The 21670-nt window shown below is 42.2% G+C and overlaps 3 protein-coding genes across 3 annotated transcripts in view; 1 reads left to right on the plus strand and 2 right to left on the minus strand.

Moving 5' to 3' along the window:
• PRKAB1 (protein kinase AMP-activated non-catalytic subunit beta 1) overlaps positions 1–21670 on the plus strand; it is a 423514-nt gene that overhangs the window by 163443 nt on the left and 238401 nt on the right. The gene's annotated exons all lie outside the window — the stretch shown is intronic.
• Positions 81–15148, minus strand: RAB35 (RAB35, member RAS oncogene family). The gene is made up of 6 exons (XM_075516065.1): positions 14962–15148; positions 11062–11112; positions 10165–10288; positions 3138–3262; positions 2919–3043; positions 81–2367 (listed from the first exon to the last, which is right to left on the minus strand). The coding sequence occupies exons 1-6, from the start codon at positions 15011–15013 to the stop codon at positions 2239–2241; spliced, it is 606 nt and encodes a 201-aa protein (XP_075372180.1). The 5' UTR covers positions 15014–15148; the 3' UTR covers positions 81–2238.
• Positions 20668–21670, minus strand: part of GCN1 (GCN1 activator of EIF2AK4) — a 46952-nt gene continuing 45949 nt past the window's right edge. The window contains exon 58 of the mRNA XM_075516640.1: positions 20668–21381. Coding sequence (XP_075372755.1) covers positions 21256–21381 — 126 coding nt within the window. The 3' untranslated portion in view covers positions 20668–21255. The remainder of the gene's footprint in view (positions 21382–21670) is intronic.

Genomic DNA, 21670 nt, shown 5'->3' on the forward strand with positions numbered 1-21670 from the left:
CAGAGTTCAAACTGTGGCCACAAAGACCTGGACTCAAAGAGGACCAATCTTCCCATATAAGAGAACACTCCAGGCTTGGGTGCACCATTTCCTCATTTTATTGCATCACTTCCAGTAAATTCAGACATTTCCTTTACTTCTGCCTATATGAAGTTACTCCCTCCTAGATCTGCACACATGCTACCACAAGAGTCCCAAAGTAACGCAGCTGGGCCCTTTAATCTGAAAGTGGTAACTGTCGTAGAACAGCTTCACTTCAACAGGAAGGCTTTGAGGACTGACCCAGCTCCTTCCTTGGGCACACACCACATTCGACATCAGAAAGCAGACAGGATGGACTGGTGTAACTTAAGCCGCCACTTTCCATAGCCGCTCAAGTCTTACAATTATCAGAGCTCACACTAGCAATATCATCCCAGCTCATTCTTATTCTTGGGTTACAAATGAAAGATATGTGAAGAAGAGATGGGTGAAGGCAGCTGGATACATATTCCCAGCACCTGAACTGATTAAAAACCCAAAGTGTTACACATTCATTGTTTGCATTTTTTAAAAAGTCTTTAAAGTGATTGATTGTGATGTGATTGTATGATTAGGGCTCTTACCACAACCCGTAAAATCTAAAAAAATGCAGGCAAAATAAGTGACTAAAATTTAGCCTCTCCTGGGGGAGGGGGAGGAAGGGAGAAAAGTGGGCTGATTCAAAGCTCATGGACATCAGTGAATCATATCCTACCAAACTAAGGCCAGCAATTCCACAGGGCCACTTACTGACAAACTGAGTACGTCCACCTTCAAGATCTTAAAGGCAGTCATACCCTCCATGCCTTTTAGTCATTTTAAGGAAAAATTATTTTTTTATTATTATTTCAGCAATTATTCAGGTGCTGAGCATGTACTTTCAGCTCAGACATTTGATATTTTAGTTACACGCACATACATTCTCCACCTTTAACTACATCTATTCAGGCTGATGAACTGAGCCTTGTTTTCCCAGAAAGGCCAACAAGGGCCAGGAAAATGTCGCTGAGCACAGCGAGACCAGTTTGTTTCCATGGGTGATCCTCCACCACCACATAACCCAAGCAAGCAAGCTTTCAATTTCTTTACATTAAACAGCAGTCCTCCTTTCTAACAGAAGAATCCTGGGAATGATCCTGCAGCAGCTTTCATATTCAGACATCAATCCAGAACAGCTGGATTTCTTTTCATGCCTTTTCTCTCTCAAAAACAAAAGCTTTGCCACCAAAATTCACATTCAAGTTCAGATCGCCTATTTGTGGACAGGGCAATGAGGAGAAGTTTGGGGTTTTTGGCAGAATCACATGGTTTTTGTTGTTCTCAAAAGAAATGGACCCTCACTTAGGACCCTGGCAGAACCAGAGGTCAAAGGAGTTAAACTTCAGGGTTTTTTTTTCTTTTTTAAAAGTTTTATCGAAATAAATCCCACTTCTGCAGGTCAGTTTTTTTTTCAGTATCTTGATACAAACTAAAGGAGAGCAGAGGTACAGCTGGGCTGCAGCACAAGAAGGTGAAACCCAAGGACCCAGCCCCAAATCTGGATCATGGCAAACTGAAATTCAAGGCCCCAGCAGCAGCACCAGCTGCCAGCCCAGGGGCTGGTGAAGTGAAACCCCAGGCTCCAGCAGCAACACCTGCAATCCTGGTACCTAGAAAAACAAAGCCTGAGCCCCAGTAAAAGCCTGGAACTCCAGGTGAAGCCACAGGCCCCAGGGGCACCAGTTGCCAGCCTGGAGCCCAACAGAAATGAAGCCGGAGGCCCCAGGAAGCACTTGCTGCCAGCCTGGGGCCAACTCAAATTAAGAACTTTGTACTATTCCTTTAAAAAGATGAACTCTGCAGTCCATGATTGGTTGACATTAAGAAGGCATAAGCCAAAGCGACAACAGGGAGGCGAGGCTGGTTAAAGCAATATACATTATATACAAACTCTTGGGTTAATTAGTCCACTTGGTAGGCAACGTCCTTTCTTGTCTACAAGGCGCACTGGAATGAGCAGGGGAGGAGAGGGGGGCAAGATTCCATCCGATACCTTCTTGGCACTGAAGTGGTAAGGTGCCAGCGCCTCTTGATAGAAAACATGGAGACAAAATAATCTTTAAATAACGGCACAAAACTGAGAAAGTCCTCCCAAAGCCTGCCCCAGTGGAATTGCCCGAGTCTAGCTGGAGGGGCTGATCTGTCTGAGAGCAGAGTCTCTGCAGCAGGGAAAGGGCATTAGCAGCACCGCTTCTTCCTTTTACTGTTCTTTGTTAGCTTCACCACATCATTCTGTTGCTGCTGTTGCTGCTTTGCTAAGTTTTCTTTCTTTGCTCGCAGGACTAGCTCTGTAATGCAATTAAACATCTGCAAGAGAAACAAGCAAGTTCAGACCACCCAGGAACTCAGGCTAGCTTTTGTGGGATGCTGTTCTTTTGAAGCAACTCCACTTTTCTAGATATTTCAATAACGGTTCAGAGATCTTCCCCAGTCCACTACAGGCCCAGCAGAAATCCAGTACCTTCCTGACCCACTCCCAAGCTAAATCAGTAACACCTGTATCCCCTTTCCCAAACCAGTAAATAAAAACAGGTCAGTTTGGCAACTGAGGCCACGAGTGAAGATTGGGCAGTCCCCCCTCCTAGAAGCATCCTCCCAGGTGACAAGTCTTTCCTGAGAACATGCCTAATATGGTAGCACTGTAAAGCTTGTGAAAAGGCAATGTGGGCTCCTTCATTTCCCTTCCCCACCTCTTCCAAATGCAGTTGGATGTCTCTTCTTGACATTTTACCTACTCACTTGTGACTTGTATAAAGCATTTTATCTTTCTTCCTCAATGGGAAGAATGTAATTCTTATTTTTTCCCAAACCATTATCCCCACGTCATTTTATCTATACTCTTCTACGTATCATATTACCTCTTCCACATTAATATTTTCTTTGGCGCTGGTCTCAAACAATTGGATCTCCATCTGCCCAGCAAATTTATAGGCATCTTCTGTTTCTACCACTTTTCGCTCTGGGTCATCATTCTTATTCCCCACTAAAAAGGGAAAGAAAAAAAAAAAGTCAGTTTCATACTTCACCAGCTCAGCCCACTAAGTAAGATTCTTTTAACTCTCTGATCAGAAACTTACCTAGTATCCGGCAGACATCATCACAATTCTGATTAATTTCATGCAACCACCTTTTTACATTCACAAAAGATTCTGCACTGGTTACATCGTAGACAACAATAACCCCATGTGTTCCTCTGTAATACCTATGGAGCAGGAAAAGACAATAAATGTTAACTCAAGCGAAGCATCACCTTCTCAGCTCTTTCTCCTTCACTTAGCTTCCACAAGATTCATAACAAATCCCCACGTTACAGCAATTAAGTGCCCCCATTTTCTTTCCACTGGGAGTCATTAAATTATTTTACAACAGCTAGATCACATGCTATTCCTCTAAACCTACAAAGTTCCCTGCTCATTTAGTGTATACAAGTAGGTTTCAAAGTCCAAAGACTGCTGTTTACTTCCTTGTTCAGGCTTGTTCAAGACCTTCAAAGATGAATACTGTCTTCTGGCTAAGTGAGCAAAAGGTAGCGGTGCCCCCAATATGTCCTCAGAACTGGCTGTGATGTGAACCTTTGCGTTGTACAAGCCACATCAAGTTTTTGCAGTAATTTTATTATCTGTGAAAGATCACTTACAGACTAAATTTCAGCAGATCTCCAAATATACTGAACCCTCAGTCACAGTTCTCTTGAGCTCACAAAAATTTCTGTCTTGTTGAGCGACTGTGTTCTGATCACACCTTCCTACTCAACAGATCGACTCCATATGTGCATTCAATGCGCTCTGCTACCTTTAGCCATTAAAAATAAGCTTCATTTCAGTTTATTCCCATTAGTCTTGGGCAACCAGCACCTTTAAAAGATGATGAGCAATTCTGATATGCAAGAAAAATATCTGAATTCAAGTTCCAATGTTATCACCTGCACAAACCTACTGAAGGCAGGCAGTATGAGCACCATGAGAATGCTATATAAAAAGCAAGCTCTGCCTTCTCCGTTTTCAGCCACATTCACAGGGCTACCAGGTATTTTCTCTACTGCAGATCAGGTGGCTTTGACAGAGAAAGAAACAAAACAAAACAAGGTAATTGAAACAGTTGACAGTGAGGTCTTCACCAGCATCCAGTTTTTATATTTTGTGTAGCTTTATTCTTTCCCTTTCGTTTCCTCCCCTTTCTTATGATCAATATGAAGATTTATTATAAAGTCAAGAATTCAGCATACCAAAATCAAGGATTTTTCCCTTAAATTATGACAGCATTTCTAGAGCTTGATCCCTTACCACAAGCACCTCTTGCAGCACTGTCCCTTCCACCACACTTTAAAGATGTCCACTATGACCACTCTGGTTCTCTTTGATAATTTATTCCAACTCAGTGAACACACCTTTGAACTTCAAAGCCTTTTAATCTAATCCAAATGCACTACCTTACAGAAGATCTTAAAGCTTCAGCTCACTTCTGCTACTGATGCGCTTGAGCAAGTCACTACCTCTTCCCCACCTTCAGCCTCATCATCCCTTCTATAACAGAAGGCACCTGCCTTTATAAACCATCAAGGCAGACTTGCCACAGACATGCATATATCACACACAGAGCGCACACATCTGCCCCCGCCCCTTTCCTCTCACGATCACTTTGTAGTGATAGTCACTGGATACCAATACCCCTCTATGATATGATACATACTCTACAGAAGTAGGAGAGCCTGCTCCTATTGCCCATCTGGGCACTTTCAGAAGACAGTCAAATATTTCTTCCATGCCATGTTTTACCAGTAATTTATGCTGTACGTTCACTTTCCTTGGCAAGAACTAACTCATGTAAGAATTATTTATTCCCAGCCCATAAGAGATCCTGCACTTTCAAATATTCTAGTCCATTCGCAGTCAGTTCCTTTAATAGCTTTAGAACTTGCTACAGCACTGCATTTGTCCTTTACTTTGTTACAACAAGCTCAACTTTATTTCATAACTCGGATCCATTAGAGGAAAAAGTACTCTGTAGCCTGAATCCACGCATTGCAAAAATAATCCATCCTCTCCTGACACTAACATGTACTGCACACAGTTTTTGATTAATACTGTTTTGTGTGATAGCATCAGAAAGGGAAAGATCTCCGATCCTATCAACACACCAGATGTCTCTACATCTGAACAATAAACTAATTATCTTCAAACTCTCCCTTATCACCTAATAGTCTTTTAATTCAGCAACCCTCAGGCTGACCTACCACTTCCTTCCTAACACTGAGCATTACATTTGCAAAGACAACATTCAGCCTTTAGAGAAATGCAGTGGTTCAGTTACACCTACGCAGAGCTGCTTCATTCTGCCATGCACACCATAAAACCATGCCTGGTATCCCAGTCATCCAAACCAGAGGACCCAACGGAGCACCCTGCTGCTCCTACCTTGCCCACGCACCTAGGTTTTCTTCTAAGCAAAGCATATGATGTCGGGGAATAGAATAACATGCAGCCTGCACATATAGATCCCACTCCTGACATGTCGTCAGCATAGTTGTCGTTTGCTCCTAGGGATGAGGACTGTGGGCTGGACCAAGCAGCAAGAGACCACTACGGCATTCAAAACTCTGCAGGAGCTGGGAGCTCCTGCCACAAAGCACTAATACCGCCAGCCACCTCATCAGAAATATCTTCCTTTGTGCAAGACAGCAACCCCTGACTCCTGCTGAGTTCCTACCAGCATACACTGCTTCTATTTTTGGAACGGAAAATTGTCTGGCACATCATTCTAGAAAGGTTGCCAACCCCTCATCTACACTAAAATGTCATTTTCTCCATTGGCTGACATTACCTTTTAGCAGCCTGAGAGATAAGACCATGACTACCTTTTATTCTCTCTTAAGCCCCATAATACATATTTTTCTCAAAAAGCTAGTCATGCTATTTTCTATCATTTGTTAGATACAGCCTTGTGTCCTAGATAACAAGTACAAGTACAACAAAGATTTTCCAACCCCAAGTGCAGGACAGTACTAGAAAACAAAATCTGATTTATCCTACCCCATACTTCAAATTTCAGAATGATGCAGTGCAGAACTGCTTTTATAACAAGTTGTAGGCTTTGGCGAGTAGAGAACAGATGGGGCTTTTGGCATTCAGGGTGGAGTAGGTGTAAATTTTGTGCTTTTGGCAACCAAGAGGTAGTTGAGGCTTTGACACTAGGGAAAGAATGCCTTATCTTCTTCCCAGCCACATTTTAGGGAAGATGGAGACCATAGAAATGACAGTAGAAGAGAAATGAAGTTCTCAGTCTCAGACTCCCATTCAAGGACTAAATGACTGATGCTAGCTGTCCTCTATATGGTAGGTGCACTCTGCCATGTACCCTACAAACCTCAAAAGCCAGTACCTGCTACTACTCTTAGTGAGAAACACATTAATGAAATACACGGCGGGGGGGGAGTTGAGTTATAGAACAGTTATTCATGTTTAGAGTGTCCATGAAAGTATCCCGTTGAGGTGAAAGGCAACCAAACCTGATGTGTATATGCCCTTGGATGCTTGGTAGTAGCCAACTATCTTACATGTGGTTGGAAAAGTTACCTAGATCTAAAAGCTTTACATTTAGCTTTGGTGTGGAAAAGGCTTAAGAATGCTAACATTTCAGTGGAAATAAACACCTAAGTTGCTTGTTCTACCTACAGAATTATATTTAAAGAAGCTTTAAAGACATAAGCTTAATGCCTTTGAAACATTACCTACTAATACTGCAGACTTGATACAGAAAATCTTCAGAACTGGTTAACCAAACTCATCATATCCTTCAGCTGTCTGCATTCTCCCCTCACATCTCTGAAGATTACCTTTCTAAGCACAAGGGAACATTTTGCCATTCATTGTGGTACTTCCTACTACAAGACATCAATAAGAAAGTTCTCAGATTTCCTCTAGTAAATGCTTCCCAAGATTAGCATCTGGAGTTATAACTAGTTTCATGAAGAACGATGGTAGCTAAGTCAGATTTAGAAGGGACAGAGTATTATTGACTGCATCAGTTCAGTAGGACACATATGTACATTTTTCCGGGGGCGGGGGAAGTAACTGGCCAACGTGAAAGCTAGGTCATTGGTTTAATCCAGCATCTTTGTTAATATTTCACTAGTTTGTAGTATACAAGTTTCCTTATTTTTCATTCCTCTAGAATTCTAACCAATTCCAGAGACTTCTAATAATCTGTTTCCATATTCGTCTTTTTTTCACGTTCCTGGAAGCACATCTATTGTCACAGGTCAGTTGACTAGTCTTTTGGCCGTCATATCTGGTTTACAAGACATATCAATTCTATCATCTCAAAAAGCTTATCCCTCCCTTGAACATGCCATTCCACACAAATGCATGGCAGAAAGTCCCTTTGCTATTACTATTCATCCTGAGCTAGCATTTGACAACTATTATTTGAAGCTTAAATCCTAAAACCACAGTCCTGAATCAGGACAGAGCAGTCCTATCTACAAGAGCAAATCAAGTACAGGAACTGGTTGTTCATGCATCTTAAGTATTCCTGCTAATACAGCTGAGTCCTGGCATGCTACACCTCTGGTGAATTTAAATCAAATTTAGAGTTTGGATGACATTCCACGCCAACCAAATTCACAGAACTTGGCCTCTCCTCCCACTAGGCACCAGCTATCCCAGTATTTCCACATTTAATAGACAGTAAAAACAAATGCTGTCTTTTATACTTCCCAGTCTGAAATTCTGATCTAGTTTATTTCTCCTGAGTTTCTGTAGAATACTCCAGATCAACTTGATTTCTGTTCCTTAACAGTTTTTTTATTCTGTTTTTCAGCTTCTGTAACTGTAGTCAAATAAAATAAAAATAGAGCAACCTTTTAATGTTTCCCAATTTTCTACTATTAACTTCCTACCACCTCTACCATTTTGCAATTCTAGGTCTACACAGCAGTACTTCCAAGCTATTACTATTATTACCAGATGGGCTCTAATTTCAGGCTTGCTTGCCAGGCTTGGCTCAACATCAATCTGAACTCTACCTTTAACTGCAAAAGGACTTCCTGGCCTACAGTAATATGGAAGGAACACCTTTTTATATTCTTAACTTCAATCTAAACCTCAATCTAGTCAAAGACTAGACAAAGACTACTACACTGTTGACAGCGCATTCACACTCCACCCATGATTTGGTAGCCAAGCCCTTTCATAAGTACTAGCATGGTAACTGATTTGTCACTCAGTTTGGGTAAGCAAATCAGTTATAGTATTAACTTTGCCAATAATAATAATTAAAAAAGATACAACCATTTCTAAAATCAGAATCTTGTTATCTCCTGTTTTTATGGGTGATATGTTTAGGTCCAGAGTGCCTCTTGAAAAATATCAGTGAACACTAGACAGGCACAGCTAGCTGACCTAACAGCAAGAGGAGCCCTCATGACAATGTAAGCAGCGTTCCTAAAGTGTTTTCCTCAACACTTCAAATGCACTCGGACACAAGAACTTCTTTGCTTAAAGTTGCACAAAATTGAAATCTTTCCTCCCTGACCGTGGAAGATTCTGTAACTACTTTACCAGAGCTACGGCAGGAAAACCGAGGCCTTCACTTCCCCAAGAGCAAAATATACCTCACTTTAGTAAAAAGCTATGCAGAAGAAAGTAGTAGCAGAGTTCAAACAGGTCACGGCACAAATGCCCTCACACCACTTCAGCTTCGCCATTTTAAATCTTAATCGAAGAAAAAAAATTTACATAAAACACTATGCAAAGTCCGATCTGCAGCTATTCCCATTCACAAAAGGAAGCCTCTTTTCCTGGTATTCCCTGTTCGGTGCCGGATACCATGGCTTTCTAAACTAGCTGGCATCAGCCCCACGAACCAACGCTCATTAATGCAGCTCCGAGTCGTGTCAGGGAATCTGAAAACAGGAAGGCCATTTGCTGACTCAGCACTAATTGGGGCACTCCGTGACTAGCCTATGCGCACAGCTGATGGGAGCCGCAGCAGTGCATCGCTGCCTCCCCCTCACCACTTCCTGCCCGAAGCTGCCTGCAGAGCTGAAACAAGAAGTGATGTCACACACAGGAACCCCACCAGAGGCAACCGAGTTTTTTCAAGCTAAACACTTAAGAAACAATGGAAGTAATCCAGTAATATCTGTATAGAAGTGCAGAGGAAAGGGGCGGTGCACATATCAGGTTCAATTTTGCCATTTTTAGCTGTTTAGACATTACACAGATGCAACCTATCTCATTATTTTTATGTCTGAGTAAGGTAACCAATACATCAGCTGAAAACAATCCTCCTCTCAAACAGGAGCCAAAAGAGAAGTCAGTCATGGAAGACCAAGTGAAACACTTGGGTCTTCCAAGAATGATTATTTTTTGCTAATACCCAAAGGAAACAGAAGTTCCATTTCCAAGTGTATTTCTTCCTCTTCCCTAGTGAGCAGTCCCACCTTTACTGCAATCAGTTTACAAACACATTTTATTCTTAGTTCCCACCGCTGCAGCTCTGGGTGTGGTTTCTTCAGGAACAGGAAAAGCTGCGCACACGCTGTTCAAAAGGACAATGAGCATGGAACTGAACTCGAACCAAAGAAAAGGTTAACTTCATGTGGGCGTCTGCTTCAACAGAACTCCACACAAAGATAGCCGCTAAAATGCATTTGTCCTAAAAGAAAACTAAATATTGGAAATCCTATTCTTCGATCTCAAAGCTATTCATTAGTTATACAACACTGACAGAGGGTTTGCACTCTGTACTTCTGCAATACATACAGAGGATGACCTTCTTGGACAGGCTTCAGAGACAAGTTTTCTAGTATATGCAGAACAGTGAAATAACTCCAGTTCTACCATTTGGAAACTAGCAGCAGAGGAATAAGACAAAGCCATCCTGCAAATGCACAGAAGAGTGAGGAAATCTGAAATCCCAGTTTCACCCTAACCAGAATATCACCACTGCTATCGGTTCTAAAACAGCTGAGAGAAGTCCCACTGTACAGACAGCAAAGCTATCGTTAGCTAACCAACTGCAACATTAAAATATCTAAACCGAAACTCTAAACTACACGATTCATACACTAAGCTACATATCACTAAGTCCAGTTATACTCACGTTGATGTAATAGTCCGGAAGCGCTCCTGTCCAGCTGTGTCCCAGATCTGTAGCTTCACCTTCTCTCCATTGATCTCAACTGTCCGGATTTTAAAATCCACTCCAATTGTGGTAATGTAGCTGCCTGAAGGGAAAGCGTAGATAAGTGAAAACCTCAGCCTTGTTTATTTTGGATGTCCCAAAGCACGCTTCTGAATGCTATTTGTCAGTAGCTCTCAGACTGGATAGGAGAACAAGGATCCCCCTATCTGCTTATCTTTCAAAATGCCCTATCAGGTCATGCTGATCTGCATATTTTTATCTGCAGCTAATAGCTTTTCTCTAGCCATAAAGCCACTTCTCCCATGCCACCCTTAAAATTTAAAACTCAGAGTTACAAAATAAAATTATTCTTCCACCACATTGGTTGTCAAGAGTAAACACCCAAATACCTCAAGAAATGGGACAGTAACTATGCAAGTATTTCACTTGTAAAAATTTTGAGACAATGTTTTGCTTTAAATGCTTGTGCAATCACTTATTTTGAATACAGTCTGTTCTAAGAGTTTCCTCCCAATAAGTTAGTTATGTCAGAAATGTAAGTGGTTTAGCCACAATATTCAATCAATCTAAATCCCAAATGGCCAATAGGAAGTCTGCAGAGTACAGCATAAGCTAAAAAACCTGAGCTATTTCTGGAACCATGTCAGTATTTAAATACTGTGGGACTTTCAGTTGCAAGTGAAGATCAGACAGGATGGCTTGTATAGCCTTATACCAAGAGAAACAAAGTTAGAAACGTAACGTATTCCTAGTACAGCTATCAGTGGCTAAATGCAGGAGAACAACTCCTTGCCAACCAGCAGCACTGGAGCAGACCTTGACCATTTCACTTATTGAAGTAAACAAAACACTCACCTGAGAACGTATTATCTGCAAAACGCAACAGCAAACTGCTCTTGCCCACACCTACGACAAACAAAGACAGCAAGATCTTTGAATATAGTCATCTTGGGTGTCAGGTAACATAACATTCATATTTTACCCATTCATTGCATTTTTAACTCTAACTAGGATCTTTTCTCAGCAGATAATTTAGTACCATCTACCTTGACTATTCATCTTAGTACTCTCCTTGAAGATTTGATCAAGCACACTGCAGTCACTCCAAGACTCGGTATGCTTCTTGTAGCAGTACAGGGGGGGTTTTTTGTCCCCTCCTTCCTCCAGCCCCCAGCAAACTCTCAAACAGTAGCTTTTGAACTGTGGTCAGTTCTAAGCGGTCACAAACGAGTAGTAACTAAAAGCAAGTTTATGATCAGTAGACTTATATTTGCTGAGGAAAGATCCAAAAATGAGTATGTCATGCTAATTAACAAGTACTCAGAACACTGCTCTAAACTACTCTATTGATTCCACTTGCACATCATGCTTAACACCACTGCCTACCTCCCATTCATTTATGCCATGCTGAACGGCAGTGGAATTTGGACTACTTCGACAATCAGACTAGGGTTTGGTACTATAAAGCTTATGTTATCATGGTCACAGTTTAACAGAAGCCTAAACCAAACAGGGGAGTTGGGAACCATTGTTCTCTATTGTCATCCAAAATAGGCTTGTTCCACATCTAACAGGAAGGACACATACCTTTCTGAAGGTGCACCTTTTGCCAAAATGTTCCATGAAACATTTCTCTAAGTGCTTTGAGTAACACTTCATCCAGGTTTTCCTTATACGATTGTTTGCACCCTGATCACACCCTGGTGTAGGGAAGCATTTTTCACAGTGCTTCAGACAAGAATCGTTAAGAAACTCATTCCTGCACACCCAACCAAGGGAATCTGGGTATCAGAATACCTCAAAGTTATTATCACTGCATAACATCTCTGCTCTTAATGTCCCTTCCTCCTCCTTCCCCCCAAAAAAGAAGTCTACTATGGCATGAAGAGGAAATTCAACTTCACCAGGGTGATTATCTATTAAATCTTTTCAAGTAGAAGTTATTTACAGTAATCATTTTGATGATGTATAACTTGCAAGTTCTTCTTAATAGAAGACCTGTGCAAAAGGCATGTGCAAAGACTATACAGAACTCCAATAGTTCTCAGCTGCTGGCATCTGAAGATAGCTACCAGCACAAAAAAACAAAAAAAAAAAAACACTAAAAATCTGCATGATTCCAGTAAGCCACATCTCATTTGCAAAGAGTTCAAATCACCAGACATCTGGAGAAACCATGTGCACTTCTCATTGAGTATTACACATCTTAAAGAAAAAAAAAGAATGCTACTAAAAAATACAAAGTTACAGAGTGCATACACTGAATACCTCTGAGCTCAAAAAAGGTAGCAGAGCCGTTCCTAAACTTTAACAGAGGACTGGTTATTTAGCAAGAGCTAAACCCCTTCAAAATACCAGTTGGCTAAGTTAAAAAAAAAAAAAAAAAAAAAAAAAGAAAAAAAGGTTTTAGCAAGTTCTGTGCTTCTTGATCAAGCAGCCTTGGCACCCAGCTTAATAAAAAGAAAGTAGATACTGGAACCCACAGACTTGTCAGATCACACCACCTTCTTAAAACACCAGTCAGCCTCAGGCTACGCTGCAGAGCTGCATGGGCTGCACATGACCACTGCTTTGTCAGACTGTCCACCGCTGCACAGACAGGTCTTGTCTATACTGTTCTCAGCGCTTGGGCAGCTCCTAGACAAGGGAAACCTCCTGAACTCAGGAAGTTCTACATGCTCCCGATGACAACGATCTCACTAAACAAACACTGCCTCTGACCCACACTGTTCACATATAGAGAAATCACACTCTTCGTGACCCTCCACCTCCTACACAGAGTTATTTGAAGAGCTGAAAAGAGAAGGCTAGCAGAGCCTCTCTGCTTGTTGAAGACAGCAAAATGAAACAAAACAAAAAAAGGCCTATCAGCTTTGCAAAATCAAAATTAAAAACAAATCTCTGTGCCATACCAGTTTCTAAACCCTGTATCTTACTGAATGGTAGAGTGAATTAAAGAAGCACGAGTGAATTAAAGAAAAACATGCAAAGCACGGATCATCTGTATTATTTTTAAATATTTGGCACAACTGAGATCACCAGCAGCTTTTCAAGATGACCTGTTCTAAAAACACACAAACCTACTACTCTCTTGACATATTTGCATACGGGGGAAAGCAAATGAGACATAATCATCCTATCCAGTATCAGTCCACTTCCTATTGCAAGGAATAAACATCAATAAACAAGGCAAGCAAACTGTTTTGTGAAAGCAGGGACAAAGTCTTCCTGTTGGGGTTAGCAAAAACAAAAACAAAAAAGAAAAATCAATACTCAGACTACATAGTGAGATTTAATTACAACAACAGAGAACCACAGGCAACCCGACAATTCTCACACCACTTTTTTCCTCTCACTGAATATACTATAGGGACTCCAGAAGACTCGGCTAAGAAATTTCATTTAATCGTTCAAAATGAGGAGAAGTCTTCCACAGAGTTTTCACTATCCTGTTTATCTTGCCTGGACAGTTTTGAAACTCATCAGCAAGCAACAGAGCTACTGCTTTACTCAGAATGCAGCACTTGGTTTTAATAATCCATAGGCTCCCAAAAGTGCCTAGGGTTTTAAGCTGTTTTGAAGCTGTTGCCCTTTCTCCCTCTTTAGATCCCTTAATGCAGACACAGTTTAGTATAGAATAAAATATTTTTACAGACAGCTAAAGCTTCTGGAGGTGACAACTGCCAAGATCGTGCAACATTACACTTTCACCCAAGAGCCATCCCTCGCTGCATGCTGGGACCTGCTGCCTTATGGACCACACCTCTATTAAAAGAAGAGGGTGGATACCATCTTCTCCAGTTTATGGAAATTAAACTGTAAGCTGTTGGAGTGTTACCAACACTGAACTGGACTGAAGGCAGGAATCTTCGCAGTCCCAATTCTTATGTGCCTAGACTAAAGCACCAGACACAGGCTGAGTTCACACGCTAGCCCTCCAGAAGTTTCTGAAACTGCTGCAGAAGTATTTACAGGTCTATTTTCAAAAATCTATAACTACCCCTTACCCATAACTACTTTAGGTATTTGCATCCTATACTATAACTAGAAGTACAGAAAGTCACCAGCTCTTCAAGGATTTATTAAAGAAAGTGACAAATTCTAGAACTGAGACTTCAGGTTGAAGCACAGAAAGAGTCTTAAGGACTAATTAACATAATAAAGAGTATTAAAACATAGTAGTTGCCACACTGAAAACAATGGTCCCTAGGGCTGAGGAGCAGCCAGCCCTTCCCATCGATGCCTTAAACTGTCACAGGGGAAGGGAATTCCCTCCTCATCCCAGCAGGTCAGTGGGCGCCCTCAGAACATGCAGCTCCCGAGGGCTGATGCTAGCAGGAATGCCGATGCTGTCCCTGCTTATACCTGCCTAATCTTCCTTTTCCTAAACCTAGCCAAGCTATTTACCATAATATCCTGTGGTAGCCAGTTCCGCAGGTTCATCAGATAAAACCTTACGAAGCCCAAGCACCCGCGCCCTCTCATTCAAAGCGCGGGGGTCCCCCGGCGACCCGCCCGGGCAGAGCCCAGCGCCGCGGCACCGACAGCACAACGGCGGCGGAGCCCCGCCGCCCGGGAACCGGCCGCAACGGCCCCGCGGGTGCCCCGGGGGAGGGCCGCCCTCGCCGCCTCCCCCGCGCCGCCCGGCCCGGCCCCGCCGCCGCCCTCAGGCCCCTCACAGCCGGGGCGGAGGCGAGGGGCGGCCACTCCGCCAGCGGCCTACCCCCGTCCCCGAGCCGCGCCGCCCGCCCTCACCGCTGTCGCCGATGATGAGCAGCTTGAAGAGGTGATCGTAGTCCCTGGCCATGGCCGGGGCGGCGGGAGCGGCCGCGGGCGGCGGAGCGAGCGGGGAGGGGGGAGGGGGCGGCGGCAGCTCCGGGCCGGATCCACTTCCCGAACAAACAGCCGGAACTGACAGCGGTGCCGCCGCGCATGCGCACCGCCGACGGAGGCCGCCAGCTGCGCCGGCACGCCGCCGCGCATGCGCCGAGCCCCTCCCCGTGCGCGTGCGCACACGCCGCAGGACGCGGTGCGACGCGCCTGTGCGGGAAGGGCGACGCCCTCCTCCTTCGGCTGCGCGGCGGCCGCTGCGCATGCGCCCGCTCGCCGGAGCCGTGCCCGTTGCCGCGCCTGCGCAGAAGGTGGGGTGGAGTGAGGGTTCCTCGCGTGCCTTGGCGGCCATGACAGTCCTGTGAGGGATGGGCCGTGGTGGGGCTGCCGCTCACCCTCCTCCGCACCGGGGCTTGTGCCCTGCTTCCCCTCCACTGGCAGCTCGTCTTCCCTCTGTGCTGAGCCGCTGGGCCGCCTCCGGCAGGCAGGCTTGTGTCTACCTCAGCTTCCATAGGCGCTCGCATGAGGCCTGCCGACGTAGCAGAAGGGGAGGCTGCCCCCAGGAAAGCACCAAAGGCGTGAGGGACTCCCAGCGCTTTCAGGCACTGTCAGCTCCACTTCTGGGAAGGCCTAGGAGCAGACCACAATGGCTAGGAACATGTTTTGCTTCTTCAACAAGATGCCTGTGCACCAAAGCAGCAAGTTGCACAGCTACAAGAACAGTTCCTATCAGAGCTCAACCTGCAGGTGAGGAGGCCTACAGCAAAGTGATATGAAATGCCCAGGTGTGTTATGCAGGCCTGGCAATTCAGGCCAGTCTGGAATTAGATTCCTGGGGTTTTTGATCCAGAGATGTGCCTGTGTATGGCTCAGGCAGGGCATTGACCTCACACTCATCGGCAGCTGTGCCTGCACCATCCACAGCCCAAATCCACAGGGTTTCAAATAGCACTGCCTCAATTGTCTAATACACAAACAGCCTGAGTAATTTTGCTATCAGTTGCACAGCTACCAACTACACAAACTCTGCAAGACTGATCACTTTTTAGGTGATCACTTTAAGGTGGAGACATGGCACAAGAAGAGTGCTGGTTTTCTCTTTGATTATTTTTCTACAAAAATACTCATTCTTACTGGTACCTGAACTCCCAAGATCAAACAATGCAGTGTTTTGCTGTGTAGAATATGTAAATTAGTTAGGACTTCCTTTCCCAGTTATTAAGGCTTTTAGATACATACGTAAAAACACATTAACAAAAGGCAACGCACTAGGTAGTGCATCTCTCTTGAAACTAATTTTTGTTTAGCATAGATTCAAACCAAAATATTGGCATGATTATTTAATTAAACTAAGTTGATTTTTTTTTATTTTAGCTATAAGTTCACAATTGATTGATATGCAGTATCTCATTAACATGCATTTGTCTTTCAAGTGGGGAGAGCTGCATTAGCACTGAAGAACACAGACCTTTACAGTCAACTGAGTCTATAAACAGGCAAAGATAACGCAGAAATCAAGGGCAGTTAACTTGAAAACACCAATCCATAATGCTTTTGGCAAGTACAATCTAATTAGTTGTTCTAAAGGTGCTTAAAGAGTAGGATGCACCTACTTTGAGGATCTTTTTGGTAGGACCCAAGCACAAGTAAAAGATTGAAATCAGTGGAACATCACCACTGCAAACTGCGTCAATGACATTGTGAGGGTGTTCATGCACCAGAATAGGTTGCCCAGGGAGGTTGTGGAGTCCAGCCCGCCTGGACAGTGCCCCGAGCAGCCTGCTCTACTCAGCTGTGCTGTGAGCACAGGGGTTGCGCTAGCTGAAATCCAGAAGTGCCTTCCAGCCACAGCTGTACTGTGATCTGTGCATGTTTCTTAGAGAATGACAAGACAGTTTTTAGCAGTATTGGTTTTCCCTTAACATCGACTTGAAAGCTATAGACTCTTTTCTCTGGATTTATACAATAGGCTTTGGTTAAGAGGAATAAGATTGTATTTTAAGGCAACTGTCTCTAACCAATTCTAATTTCCTATTCTGCATAGGATATTGTGGTATGGTTCCACAGTTATATTTGTCCAATTTATATACAATTCATCTGGAAACAAACCAAGCCAGTATGGCTAAAATAGCATATCTGGGTTGAAGATTTTTTTTTAGCACATAAAATTGCATCTTCTAAATACTTCTTATCAACAATATGGCTAATGTCTGGTTTTAATTATAAATCTTCATTAATCTCAACCTTCAAAAAAGTACTCTAGCCTTCAAAGCTCACCCCTGTCAAGTCCCACATATCCTGAAATCCACTTAGATGACGTCCATCTCACATTCACTCTGCAACTCATACATTTAAAACACAACACCCTATATCTCATTCTGTGTTATCCTCAAATATACGATGTAGCTAACTGAGGAGGAGCTAGCTAAAAGGCTGGAAAGGCTGGAGTGTTACCAGGCATGAGCGTGTGTTATTTAACAGACTTATGCTTACAGAAACCCTGCTAGAAAAGGGTTTGCAGCTAGCCCAAACCTAGCCCAGTGCTAAAGCAACCCTCACCACATATCACCCACCCCAGTAAAGCATTTGGGCAGCCCATCATATAACCCAACACATGCCCCGAGCATCAGGGTCACGGAGAGCTCTGTGTAGCTGCAGGGAGATCCCTTGAATCCAGCAAACAAACGACCAGCTCAAACCTGAAATGACAGTGACTCCTATTATCTTTATTTTTAAGCTCATGAAACCTCATCATGTGAAAAGCATGAGACAGCATGATGTTACCTAATAAAACGGACAGTACAAACTGCGACTTATCTAAAAAAAAAAATGAAAATATTTGAATATTTTATGCTTTCACATTTGTCTCTTTTCCATTGAAATTTTTAGCACCTTGTAAGTTTAAATATCTCTCATAAATTATTTTTTGATCTTCTTGAAATACACACAGTTCAGCTGTCACTCAGAGACAGTTGCTTGACAGTTCAAAGATGTTATTACAGTCAGTTGTGGGGAAAAATTACCTTTTACTGACAACTGGTATTTTTAAGACATTTGAAATGAGAAAAAAATTAATTCTTTAGTCTCCAAGTTGGCACAATCAATTTGTCAGATCTCCTGTTGTGGCAAAAATTATGGGTATTTTACCTCTGATGTATTATATTGCAGTGTATAAATAGTTTAGTGAAAAGTAGCTATCAAAATCCGAATTCAGTGTTTCACTGTAATTGAAAAATCAGCATATTCTCAGTAAGGGCAAGTGAGCTCCTACCTTTTACTCCTCCCTCTCAGAAACAACTAAACTGAGTGCAGAAATTCAGCTGCTCTTGAGAAAGATGAATGAGTTTTCCCACTTGCTGCTACATAAGGTGGAAATACAAATCATCAAAATACCCTTAATAACAAAAGATCTTATTGGCTAAAATTAACAAGTTAATAAAAAAGGCTTCTGTTTAACTGTAATTTTCTTTCACATTTATGTGGAGCATCAGTTAGAATCGAGATAAAACAGGTAAGCCAGGTGCCCATGATCAAGAGCTCAAACAGCCATTCTTCAGAGAAACTTGCAATTTTTTTCTTCCTTCCTGCCTGCAGTGATGAAGTGAGTGATTCCAATACAACCACGGAGCTTTTTGCCGCCTATTTAGTAGTTTTTGAATGGCATCATATTTTGTACATGTTTCAGTGCATTGCATGGTTTACCTGCTGTTCCTCTGTTATCCCAAAACACAGCTAATTCATTACAGGTGAAACTAATTCCAGTACCCTGAGACTGCCAAATCCTTCAGGGCATTTAGTTGAGTTTTCACTCTTTGATTACTACCAATTCAGTGCAAAATACATAGTTTTAAGATGGTTTAAAATTTGCAAGTATTTTGGAAGGCAAAATCAGAATTATAAACCACCTTCAGAATGCAGATAAATGTTATGAAATAAGGAGAATACAATTTCAGTAAGATCAGCTGAAAGTACTGCAGTTTTGTAGAAATAGCCAACTGCATAAATACAATACTGGAAATAAATAGCCAAAGAGCAATTTTGTAGCTTGGCTTCATAGCTGATCACAAAGTAAACACGTCAACAACACTGTGCTTTTGCAAAAGAAGAACACCCAGACCTTGTGTTGGGATAAACAGCATGTTACGGAGGGCTTGCAAAGTAGTATTCTCCCCTAGAAGACCTGGTCCAGCAGTGGACACCACGAGGCAAATATGAATCAGAAGGGAACAAATATGGAGGGCAGCAGTATAAGTTTAGAAAACATTAAAATTTATGAGAAAAGACTCAGAAAATCTAAACTTGTTTCATCCAGGGGTGATAACACTGAAGTGATGATGCAGTTGCTGCAAAAATGAGCTTTTTTCAGTGTCTGTGGGAACAGGACAACCAGCAAGGTAGATTATTTTTCTCAGGTAGCAGCAAGGAAGATTTTTTTTTTTTTTTTAGACACGAGTTAAGCTCTGACAGTATGAAAAGTTTCTATAATGAAATAGATGGGAGAGAGAGGTTAGGGAATCTCCATCATACGATTGCTATAAAAACCAATTATATGGAAATCAGTTTGGAATGGTTCCATTGGAGCTGAGCCTATCTCAGGTAAGGGGTAAAACAGCTGATTTTCCCCAAGTCCCTTCCAACAGTATTCCACTGGCTCCTACAGCAAATCTCTCTTGCCAGGTGCCGACAGCACAGGCTTGGGAGCTGACATAACATCAAGAACGTTTTTTGACAGGTTCTCATACTTTTGACCAGAACAAAGCACAGCACTCCCAAAGATCTACTCGAGATTGTATCTTGCTGTTTGAAGCATTAGTGGTGAAGATAAAATGTTCTTGTTTGCTGCTGCTCCCATAGTAATCAGCAAATTAGTTCTAGCAGAATGTGTGGTTTCCGTGTGGTTACATTTTATGCTCTCAAATTTTATGATGTGTAGTATTGTGTTCTCCTCCCTTCATCACGGTTTGAACCATCCAGAGTTAGGTGCAGGGAAGATTCCCCCCCACACACACCACCCACCCATTTTAAACAACAAATCTTAATGCTCTGGCTTCTCAGGTGCAACCAGCTTCTGTGTAGTTTCATAAAATAGATAAGGCTCACTTAACTATTACTCTACATAGAACGTAAAGCTCATTTTTCCTTCTAAAAATGTGTGTTCTGCAACAAGATTTTCACTATTTCCATCAAGTGGCATAAAAGGTATTAGTAAATTAAAATAATTTTTTTAAAAAAGAGGTATATGTGGCCAAGTAAAATAAAATACAGCTTTCTTGGAGCGGTACAACTCATTGACCAAAAAAAAAAAATCTGTATGTTGGATGTGCCAAGTATCTTGTGAAGCCTTTGAAGACATAAAAATAGAGGACTTTTCACAAGTTGAATAGCTAAAAAGCTGTCTGTAGTCAAAAATACTTTGGGAATTAATAGGAGTAATTACTTACAGATTTCATTAAATGTCAGTTCTGGCTTGGTTTTAAACCCTAGCTTGCCTCAGTTTTGTAAAAGGTTTTTATAGAGCGCTACCCACTCTACAAACTGTATGTCCTAGAAAAAGCAGGTCCAAAAAGTAAATCACAGTATAAGTTTGTTGACAAATGAGTTTGTAAAAAGGAACAGTATACACCAGAAGGATCAAAGTCAGAGCCTTTATTAAATGTTCCTTCTTTAAACAGACTGCATTTAATCCCCCTTTCGCATTTGTGATTTCTAAGGCTATTTTAAATACTTTGTTTTACAGGGATTTTCAGTCTTCAGAACCGTCACAAGCAGCAAGTTAGCAGTACACAAAAACAATACGCTTTAACTTTCACTGAGTTCTATTCCTGCTTCACAGGGTCTGTGGAAAAGACCAACAGTACTTCCAGTACTGGAGTTTTTGCACAGACCCTGGATAGGAAATAGGTGTCACCAGAGTTTAAGCCTGATGTGCTCTAGCCACATCTCACAATTGGCCACAATTTACCGGTATTGATTAGTATATCTGTTTCTTGCGCATTATTTGTTTCAAAAAGGGGACCAAATTTTCAATTTTCGGCTAATGTGGGTCTAATTAAGGCTATTCTGGTATATTTGATACTAAAATACTCTCTGGGAGTCCTTTTCATGAAATCCCATCAGAATTAACATTTTCAAAAATGAAAACATTTAAAATAGGTGTTTGAGTTGAAATGCTGATGCAGCGGCTGGTTCAGTGATTTCTTGTCTTCTGGAGCTTTATTATCACGTCAGTATAGTGTCATCTATCTGTTCATCAGAGTCAGCCTGGCCAGCCAGCTTCTTCAGTGATCTCCTGCAGCTTTCATTGAGGAGCTCCAAGCTGGCAGCATCCAGAATCTTGGAAACCGACTGTGGAAGGAAGACAACACCAATTACCAATTCCTTATGACATACCATTCAAAGTAAGAGTAGACGTAAGTACCTTACAAGCTGTATTGATCTAAAATCTTTCAAACATACTAAAATCCTTCATCTGCTTTTACAATTCCAGACATGGGAACTATCCAAAAGCAGCTAAGACTTAGAAAAGAGGTCTGGAAATGGACGTAGGAAGTAGTCCATCCTAAAATACTCTCTCTAGCACCACTAATGCTGCAGTAGGATTATACAAGTGACAACGGCAATAAACCAGCAGTCC

This window comes from Mycteria americana, chromosome 13 (genome assembly GCF_035582795.1).
Source record: "Mycteria americana isolate JAX WOST 10 ecotype Jacksonville Zoo and Gardens chromosome 13, USCA_MyAme_1.0, whole genome shotgun sequence".
NCBI classification, from domain to species: Eukaryota; Metazoa; Chordata; class Aves; order Ciconiiformes; family Ciconiidae; genus Mycteria; species Mycteria americana.